At 42.4% G+C, this 10,933-nt stretch overlaps 1 protein-coding gene across 1 annotated transcript; it reads right to left on the bottom strand.

The window, feature by feature from the left end:
* Window positions 1–250: 250 nt before the first annotated feature.
* LOC136700160 (sialidase-1-like) lies at window positions 251–9,472 on the bottom strand. Its single transcript, XM_066675425.1, has 6 exons — window positions 9,289–9,472; window positions 7,989–8,178; window positions 6,575–6,837; window positions 3,951–4,133; window positions 3,632–3,851; window positions 251–2,633 (listed from the first exon to the last, which is right to left on the bottom strand). The coding sequence occupies exons 1-6, from the start codon at window positions 9,361–9,363 to the stop codon at window positions 2,413–2,415; spliced, it is 1,152 nt and encodes a 383-aa protein (XP_066531522.1). The 5' UTR covers window positions 9,364–9,472; the 3' UTR covers window positions 251–2,412.
* Window positions 9,473–10,933: the final 1,461 nt, after the last annotated feature.

The following is a 10,933-nucleotide window of genomic DNA, read 5'->3' on the forward strand; positions in this document are numbered from 1 at the left end:
GCAGGGTGAAAAGATGTAAAAACCATAGCATAAAACTGCAGCATGCACCTGTATGATTTGTGGAGCTGATAAATTTAATAGTGAGTGCAGACACACGTTTGTCCTTTGAATGATTTGGCTGGTCTGTGTATATTCAAAATGAATTTGTGTAATAACTTTAAACCATTTGGATGTCTAGTTCCTACTACCACCGCTGTGAAGATGTCTGAAAACAAGACACTTCATGTCAAACCACTCTAAATGAGTTTATTTATATATTACACAGCAATTGTCTTGTAAGTAAAGGGTTTTTAAAAAATCAGATCTGATTTGTTCTTCTTGCCGTCCTAAGAAACCTCATGCTGAAACTCATATATATCCCAGGCTGTGCTTCCATCTTGAAAAATGCATAGCTGCTGTTGCCACAAACCTAGTATCTCCATTTCCGTCATTCTTAAACGTTAACATTTGAAGCTGCCATCGTGTGATATATTCATGATGATCAGACAAAGGGCAGTGCTCCAGAATGACTTTAAATAAAATCTTGTTACATTAACGTTCATCTCTTCTGTAAAACTGCAGAGCCACAACAGCCGTGGTCAGGATGAGGCTGTTAGAGAGGATGAATGAATGAGCACCAACTTCACTTTAAAAAGGGCAGAAGAACCATACAGATCATAGACCGATCTAATGACTGCATTCATGACTTAAAAGTATGGAGAAAAACATGGATCTCCTCCCACAGCACAAAAACACACGTCATGTGGCTTTTTAAATGTGTCCAGAATGTGAGTGTGTGAGAGACTGGGTGAGTGTTTTATGCTCTGTGATGGACTGGTGCCCCATTCAAAGTGTCTCACTGCTCCCACTGGCTCCAGCTTCATTGCAACACAGAGCAGGATGAAACTGAATAAATGAATAAATGAATGAACAAGGGTGAACAAAATTCACCCATATTTTTAACACTCATAATTCCATACCACTTTACAGTATGACAAAAAGCAGAGGTCTTAAAAACAGTGTATTTTGACTTCACAGAAGTACAGCTCGAGATTAGATGGACATAGAAACTGTGCACTGTTGCCTGAACACACTCTTTGCTCATGTGACATCTGAAATAAACCATATATTGAAACAAACCTTGAGTGAAGTCAAATGTGCACTGATATTATACTGTATGCAAAATGGCACATTTCTTTCACATTTATTGTAGCCAATCGTCCGATTTAAGAACGTTTAACATTAACATGAACTACTTTAAGAAAAGCCAAATTGTCAAAGAGAGAGAGAAAAAAAAAAAGCAGTGGAGTCATTCCTGAGCTCACAAATGGATTCATATAGAACAAGAGTAAAACGTCTCCATGAACTCCCACACATTTGAGAGTATATACACTACATATCCAAACGCTTGTAGACACCCATTTTAAATTGTGATTACCACGAGTTTAAAGTGCACCCATTACTGACATCATTGCTTTAAATGGTAGAATGGGACCCTCTGGACCAAACACACATTAGCCTACAGTCACCACGCTCAATGCCAAGCACCAGCTAGAAGCTTACAAGATTTTTAGAGGCTGCAGCAAAGAAGGGACAACCACTGTCTACAAACGTTTGCTTGTATAGTGTATTACTACAAATTTCCCCAGACTAAGTGCATAATCTTAAGACTGTGTAAACAGAAAAATGAAATGCACACAGGTAAAAATAACACATGAATTTTCAGTGGAGAGTAATTGCACAGTGCTAGCACAGCCATTTTCTTTTGTATGGAAGCTTCAGTAGATTCTTCATGAGGAGTTGAGTTATTGCTGGCTGGATGGCAGTTAATTCTCAGCAAACCAGAGCTGCTGATGCTCACCATCATGTTCTTATGGTTTAAGAACACATCACAAACCACTGTTCTTGAACAAATGGATACAGAAAGGATAAACAAGCCTTAGGCCTTGCAGGTCAGGTCCTTATGGTGTGCTTTTGGAGGATGTTCTAAACCCCAGCCCGGAAAAAATGTCTGGAGTAGGGAAAATACGAAAAGAACTTGCAAGTGCTCTATTGATTCCAATGTCCTTCAGGACTAATTAAGTGGTAGCTTATTAATTATGATACTCTTCTTTTGGCACTGATGGAAAGCAATCGTGGGCATCTCCTTGACATCCTTCTTAGTTGGTTTAACTATGTGTGATGAGTCTGCAGATGGATTACCTGTGATGTTTTAAAGGTGAAGTGCCTGAACTTGTTTACTTATTAAACTACTCCCCTGCATCTCCATGTGGCAATCACCCAGAATACATTGTATGTGATCTTTATTTGCAGCAATCGCAAGTATCATGACTTTGAGTCGATCCCGTACTTAATGCCGCATTTATGTAAATTTACTAAACAAACTTATTTCTATTTCCCTTTTTTCGTCCCATTGCACGGTCCACTTCTCTTCTACCTGCCTCCATAGAGGTGGACCTTAGCAAGAGAAATGGTCTCAACTGACTCTCTGTGACCCTTCTCGTAGATGATGAAGATGTACTTCTTATCCTCAACAGAGTCACCAACAAGTGTGGTCATTGAGGAGTAGCCGCTCGGCCCCTGCCAAATCTGTAGTGCCTCATCTTCCCATGACCGGCCATCTGTCAATGACCAGCGAAGAGTCATATTGATCCCTGGAATAGAGACAAAGGATAAGTCCATTAAACCATGTCAAATATCATCATCACTCATCTTTTTCTTTTTTATACCCATTTCAGGGTTGAGGTGGCGACAGGGCAAGCAAGAAGCCCAGGAATGATCCCTCTCATCCTGGACATCAGCAGATGTCCAGCCCCTTCCCTGTGGCAGAAGGCTTAGGGCCATCAAACCAGGACAACCAGACACGCCAACAGCTTCTTCCCCAGAACTGTGACACTTTTTTTAAGGTGTACATTAAACCTTAAACTGAAACACCTGGTTTTAGACCGCAATAATTTATTAGTGTGGTGTAGGGCCTCCTTTTGCGGCCGATACAGCGTCAGTTCATCTTGAGAATGACATACACAAGTCCTGCACAGTGGTCAGAGGGATTGTAAGCCATTCTTCTTGCAGGATAGTGGCCAGGTCTCTACGTGATGCTGGTGGAGGAAAACGTTTCCTGACTCGCTCCTCCACAACACCCCAAAGTGGCTCAATAATATTTAGATCTGGTGACTGTGCAGGCCATGGGAGATGTTCAACTTCACTTGCATGTTCATCAAACCAGTTTCACCAGTCTCGCTGTGTGTATTGGTGCATTGTCGTCCTGATACACGGCACCGCCTTCAGGACACAATGTTTGAACCATTGGATGCACATGGTCTTACTGTTGCAATGTGCACTTAATGAAGATTGTCCACCAGGCTGCTCCAATTTAGCCATGACACCTCCCACGCTACAATGACAGATGTTTCAGCTTTTGTGTTACCCCTGTTCATCTTACTTAGAGTGTTACATCTGCTCTGTGATAGTTGCACAACTGTACTCTATTTAATCTTTTTTTAACATGATAGATTATCTTAATAAATGGTCTTTTAAAAAAAGTTTCTGCACTGAACCTGGTGTATAAGTCATATTATCCAAACATACATACAATACACTATAACAATGTCTCACTCCAGTTTAGATCCCCTACATTGCCCCTCAGTCTTACTGTCTGTGGAGTTGGCCGGGTTACTGAAGTACAGCACCCCCTCCTTCTGCAGAGCTCCAGCCGCCACCATAGGGTCAATTAGGGTGTGATCAAACAGAAGCTCGTCCACAGGCAGCGTCTCGCCTCCGTCCAGACTCCGCACCACCATCCGGCAGCGGCAGTGATAGTTATTCTGGTTTCGCACATTTATCAATATGCTTCCATCCTGCAGTTCCACCGGCTGGAAAATTAAAAATAAAATTTTAATCACAATCACCTTTTAAAGACACACAGGTTACTGTAATCCTTTAGTTTTATAAGAACGTGATAACGCACTGACCTGGCACTCATCTGGGTTGAAGTCCAGGCTCTTTTTCGGCTGGTTGTAGGGAATACTCTTCAACGCCGCTCCGTATCTCCAAGTTCGTCCATGATCATCACTCAGGACACAGAAAACTCCATTCCCCTCAAGGGTGCCGTGACCACACACCACCAGACGGCCTTTAGCGGGATCATAACGCTTCTGTATACACAGAGCACACCACATTACACTCAAGAGAGGGAAGAAACTAAACAGTCACTCTCAAAATGGGGGAGATGTGCTATATTCATCTACAATGAATCAATTCACACACTTTTACAGCTTAACCACTGCAAAATATAGAAAACTGGGAAAATATTGAAGAACACTGAAGCACTGAATTTCTGGTTATAAAAATACCCCACTTAGCCCAGTTTAATGGGATTATGTTCAATGTTCTATCAAATGATTGTACCCATATTTCAGTGTTTTTAATCTTTTTTATGTGGCAGTATTAGTGCATATGACTCATGAATATGAAACATACTTAAATAAATAAAAAATAACATTTGTCTTATTGTATGGAAACAAATCTGTCTCATCAGACTTTGAAATATTACCACCTTTGAATTTGTAACACTGAATTTTTTTTGCACTGAAATTATGCCTCTGAATATAATTGTTCTTGAATAGAACTCGAGAATTTTCAAGAACATGTTTTCACTGTTATTATTCAAGGTTAAAAATTCAGATAAAAAAAATTCAAGCAATATATTTCGAAGTTGCTCAAACTCGGTAGACGAAATTCAGAAACCAAAATACGAGTTACAAAAAATTCAGATACACATCCGGGACACCAAGGATGAGCAATCGATTCATTTGGATTTTCTCTTTCACCTTAAATGATGCACTAGTTCCATCCTGTCTCCGCTAGATGACGAAATACAAACACAACACATGGTATGGAACACAACTTCCATACCATGGAAAAACTACACATTTAGCTTCCTTCCGCGGATATTATCTCTTTATTTTAAAAGTGTCTCAAAAATCTGAAAGGCTCACTGAAGACAGAATATAACAGACTATTGATATCCTGAAGTTTACTGTGGAAATGTTTTGTAATGGCCCTGTGAACATAGCATGTGATATGACACACACACATATACACATACATATATATATATATTTTAATTGTCTGTAACCCTTATCCAGTTCAGGGTCGCGGTGGGTCCAGAGAAAGGCGGGAAAACACCCTGGAGGGCCAGTCCTCCACAGGGCAACACACATACTCAAACATTCACTCACACCTACGGACACTTTTGAGTCACCAATCCACCTACCATGTGTTTTTGGACTGTGGGAGGAAACCGGAGCAGCCGGAGAAGAACACACCAACTCCTCACAGACAGTCACCCGGAAGAAACCCACACAGACACAGGGAGAACACACCACACTCCTCACAGACAGTCACCCGGAGCGGGAATCGAACCCACAACATCCAGGTCCATATGACTGCGACACTACCTGCTGCACCACCGTGCTGCCCCCCATATATATATATATATATATATATATATATATATATATAAAAATATTCAGTGCTACAAATTCAAAAAGGTGGTAATATTTCAAAGTCTGATGAGACAGATTTGCTTCCATATATTGCCCCCTCCAGGGTGTGTTCCTGCCTTGCGCCCAGTGATTCTGAGAAGGCTCAGTCACATGCTTCACCTAAGGAAAGGCATCACTGATGATTAACCAGATCCAGTTACTGTGACAACATAATAAACCAAAACTAAAACTGCTTATTCTGTGGCTTTCAAAAGTGTCGAAACACTTAAGAATCAAATGTACCAGATTTCCTAGCCAAGCTGAGAGGAATACTTACTGCAAATGGTGTTAGGATATACATGTCTCATCTGTTTGCAAAAAATATATATATATAAAAATAAATAAATAAATAAGTTTTTAAAAAAGACTTCCTTTTTCAATTTCCCCAAAAAGCTCCTAGCTGATCCTACACAGCACAGAGCACAGCTGAGATCTGAATCTCAATATCAATGCCACACTGAATACATGCTAATATTCTCATGCATTTTAGACATCTGTTCATGTGGAATTGCATGTTCTTGGTCATTGTCAACTGACCCTGTGGGAATCCCAAAAAAAGGAAGTCAGAACAGCAATGGCATTCAGCCACAAGAGTGTTTGTAAAGTCGGGTACTGGTGTTGGATGATTCGTTCTGGATCACAAACCTCACTCCAACAGATCCCAAATGTACTGGATTGAGTTCCATCATGCCTGAAAATGACTGCTTCAGAGCTCACTGGAAGGTTTTACATCCCTCTAAATGACACTTGACATTGGGCATGGGGACCTTAGGCTTATGAGACTCTGCTTATGCATGTTCAACTGGAAGGTGCACATTCAAGAAATTGACTCGATTAATAATGATGAGTGTCCACCTTTCTGGACATATATTGCAAGCTGGTCATTCTTGCATTCCTTCACTTGGGGAAAGAAATAACAATAGTGCATTTTCATGTGTTTACTTATGTGAAGTAACACATAAGGCCTATAGTTAATTATTAAAAAGCAATAATATACACCCCTAATTTTGCCCTAAAATTAAGCTGTGGATTGGTGGTGGAGAGAATACCTGAATGCCAAAGCCAGGTCCAGGAGCAAAACTCTTGACCCCAAGCTGCTCTGAGAGGTTACGAGGACGGCTCCATGTCAGTCCATCATCCAGACTTTCCACCAGCATGGTGCTGGATGGACTGCAGTGATAACGGTGGAAACAAAGAGAGTAGACCAGCAACACACAGCCAGTCTGTTCATCCACCACTACTGAGCCCAGGTTCAAACCGTCCTCCAGGGAGCCATCATCCACTATGAAGTATGTAGGAGACCATGTGGCTCCTAAGGGACAAACAATAAAGAAAGATCAGAGAACTATGACATTATTTTCTATTTTGCCTGTGTATGAAGATAGGTACAACCCTGGCCAGGGACAGTAGATGAACTCAAGCCACGTGGCTATATCTGGTGCATATGCAACATAAATATTACATACTTAATGTTACTTAATACAGTGTCTCAAAAATAAACGTATGTGAAGGTGTGTGCTAATTTTACAGCTGGTGTTAAAGGGAAAGCCCTCCTATTTCTCTTCTTTCTCACTCTTCATTCACAGTGATTGGTTGTGAAAAGCTGTGGTTAAAGCAACCAGGCAGAGCCTGTAAACTTAATTGAATTTAATTAATTATTTGAACTGGATTACGAGAAAGGAAATTTAAATATTTTCCAAAGACTGCACTTTGTAAGTGTGGAAAAATAAGTGTCTGCATGGGTTTCCTCCGGGTGACTGTGTGAGGAGTGTGGTGTGTTCTCCCTGTGTCTGTGTAGGTTTCCTCTGGGTGACTGTCTGTGAGGAGTGTGGTGTGTTCTCCCTGTGTCTGTGTAGGTTTCCTCTGGGTGACTGTCTGTGAGGAGTGTGGTGTGTTCTCCCTGTGTCAGCGTGGGTTTCCTCCGGGTGACTGTCTGTGAGGAGTGTGGTGTGTTCTCCCTGTGTCTGCGTGGGTTTCCTCCGGGTGACTGTGTGAGGAGTCTGGTGTGTTCTCCCTGTGTCTGCGTGGGTTTCCTCTGGGTGACTGTCTGTGAGGAGTGTGGTGTGTTCTCCCTGTGTCTGCGTGGGTTTCCTCCGGTTGACTGTCTGTGAGGAATGTGGTGTGTTCTCCCTGTGTCTGCGTGGGTTTCCTCTGGGTGCTCCGGTTTCCTCCCACAGTCCAAAAATACACGTTGGTAGGTGGATTGTCCATCCATCCAGTGATCAGTGTGCAGCAGTTACAGGAGATTAATGAATGAATGCATGAATGATTTCTTCTTTTTTTTTAATCAATGTAAAGAAATTAAATAAATAGAGGTTTTTCTAGTTTGGAACTTTTTATATTAAAGCACAGAATAATTTAATAATTATGCAGAAGTCTGAAAAATATTTCTTTTGATTTGCTTTCAGCCAGTGTGGGCAAATATGCATTTGTGTGTGTTTGTCTAGAAATGGGGAAAGTCACCTTTATCTGTGGAGCGTCTCAGTGCGATGAATTTTGCCCCAATGTCACCTGACGAATGCTTCCTTGCCTCAGAAAAGGCTAACAGACTGCCACGAGGTGTGAATGTGAGCAGAGGAATCCGGTACGTATTCACTTCACCTGCTCCTCCACCAACCCACAGCAGCTGCTCATCATAAACCAGAGGATCAATCTGTAAAAGACATTTATAACACAATATAGTTGCTGAAAAACAGATGTTTCCTTGTTTTTATTACAGTTACAAATCATTCTAAACTCCCCTTTAAGCTGCTGAATGCATTATAACGTATGATAAAGTTTATATAAGGCATAAAGATCAGAACATCATGTGAGGAAAGTGTGACTGAGAGAGTGGAAAGAACACATTAGACGCTGCTTTAAACCAGAGTGTGATATAAAAGTTAAACATTACACCACATCAATTGATGGTTGTTTTCCTGGACTAGGATTGAGCCTAATCCTAACCCCCTAAAACTAGGCTTAATCCCAGAAACCCATAGTGTTCAGGCCAATTATCTCATTGGTGTCTGGCGATTGAACCTTGGACATCAGGACCCTGGAGCTGTGTGGCAGCTACCCTGCTGAGCCACAGTAGCTATGTTTTTAGAGATCTGCAACTTGAGCCCTTTCAAATTATAACCGAAGCTGAAAGAAGACATGCATTATTCCAAGCAGAGCGTGACATGTTCACCACCAAACTAATAAAGAGAAATGAAAAGAAAGAAACAAACATAAAACCCGCTGACAGATGAACATATTGACCATATGATACACAGGGGGATCACATTGTTATGTTTTAAATACTGTCAGCCTCAGCTGCTTCACAAAATGTGCAACTTGCTGATCTCTCTGAAGTTAATCTTGCTGCACCTTGAGCCAAGTGTTTGTGAAATACATTGTTTCATAAGTATATATATATACACACACACACACACATCTTTCATATCATTGCTATAAATTACAAAAAACACATCTACAAACTAGTAAGTGCAGGTGAAGGAACATTTTTAGCATTTCTATTGGTCCATTCATCATGACATTTTCACACAGTGTGAAGGACAGCTGCTGTGTTCAGATGATGTAGTAATACATATATATATACCTGCCACTTATGAGCTTACCATAGTTACATCAAAACAAATATTGCGTAACTCCATTTCCAACATATAAAATGTAAACATATAACAAATAAAACCTATAATGAAATTAGTCCACAGCTGCTTTCCACTCTTTTAATCACACAGACTGAACTCCAGCTCCTGTTTTAGAGTGTTAACATTACCTGTGGGCTCTGGGAGCTGTCAGCATCCTCCCGCAGCAATAACACCAACAAAAACACACACCACAGCGGCTCCATCACACATATACATTCACACAAACACACTTCCTGGTCTGATAGCCGACCCCCGGCCCCAATCAGTCCGATCAGAAACTCTCAGGTCTAAACTCACGGCGGATGTACGTTTCGCTTGTTCACAACTTTATCATATGATCCGTGTGACGTCAGGGGCCACATGACCTGATCTGGGCCAATCCGACGCTCACCTCAGAGAACCCGCTACTGCGCGCTCACAGCGCAGGCCTGGCTCACTGTCTGCGCATATCCTGCGCAGCCCCATTGCTTAAAGAGACAGACAATCATTTTTACACCAGAAAACGAATGTAAACCATCAGCAATTCATTACTGTTTTAGATTCTTTCTATAAAGTGCAGTGCCACGAATGAGCCAGTTTATTCTCCATACACCTAGCCAACGCTGGGTGGGCAGCCCACCTAGGTCCCATAACAGCCCCTGTACCAACCCAGACAGAGCTGAAGTCCATCTTGAACCAATTTGAACAATATTCAGGTTGGCCCTATTTTAGGTATGTATGTATGTATTTACTTATTATGTGCTTTTAAAACAGATACATATGTACATTCCCAGAATATGGGGAGTTTGGGCCTTTATATCTTAAGGCTACATTGCTCTCAATTAAAATTAATGAATCAGTGAATGGAATAATTGAAGGAGAAAAAAAAATTTTTTTGACACTACAAAATTTCATTTGTGGCACGGTCACACAGCTCCAGGGACCTGGAGGTTGTGGGTTCGATTCCCGCTCCGGGTGACTGTCTGTGAGGAATGTGGTGTGTTCTCCCTGTGTCTGAGTGGGTTTCCTCCAGGTGACTGTCTGTGAGGAGTGTGGTGTGTTCTCCCTGTGTCTGCGTGGGTTTCCTCCGGGTGACTGTGAGGAGTGTGGTGTGTTCTCCCTGTGTCTGCGTGGGTTTCCTCCGGGTGACTGTCTGTGAGGAGTGTGGTGTGTTCTCTCCGTGTCTGTGTGGGTTTCTTCCGAGTGACTGTCTGTGAGGAGTGTGGTGTGTTCTCTCTGTGTCTGAATGGGTTTCCTCCGGGTGACTGTCTGTGAGGAGTGTGGTGTGTTCTCCCCGTGTCCGTGTGGGTTTCCTCCAGGCGACTGTCTGTGAGGAGTGTGGTGTGTTCTCCCTGTGTCTGCATGGGTTTCCTCCGGGTGACTGTGAGGAGTGTGCTGTGTTCTCCCTGTATCCGTGTTAGTTTCCTCCGGGTGACTGTCTGTGAGGAGTGTGGTGTGTTCTCCCTGTATCTGCGTGGGTTTCCTCCGGGTGACTGTCTGTGAGGAGTGTGGTGTGTTCTCTCTGTGTCTGAATGGGTTTCCTCCGGGTGACTGTCTGTGAGGAGTGTGGTGTGTTCTCCCTGTGTCTGCGTGGGCTTCCTCCGGGTGACTGTCTGTGAGGAGTGTGGTGTGTTTTCCCTGTGTCTGCGTGGGTTTCCTCCGGGTGCTTGGGTTTCCTCCCATAGTCCAAAAACACACGTTGGTAGGTGGATTGACGACTCCAAAGTGTCCGTATGTGCGAGTGTGTGAGTTAATGTGTGTGGGGACTGGTGCCCCCTCCAGGGTGTATTCCCT

Source organism: Hoplias malabaricus, chromosome 6 (assembly GCF_029633855.1).
Source record: "Hoplias malabaricus isolate fHopMal1 chromosome 6, fHopMal1.hap1, whole genome shotgun sequence".
Classification (NCBI taxonomy): domain Eukaryota; kingdom Metazoa; phylum Chordata; class Actinopteri; order Characiformes; family Erythrinidae; genus Hoplias; species Hoplias malabaricus.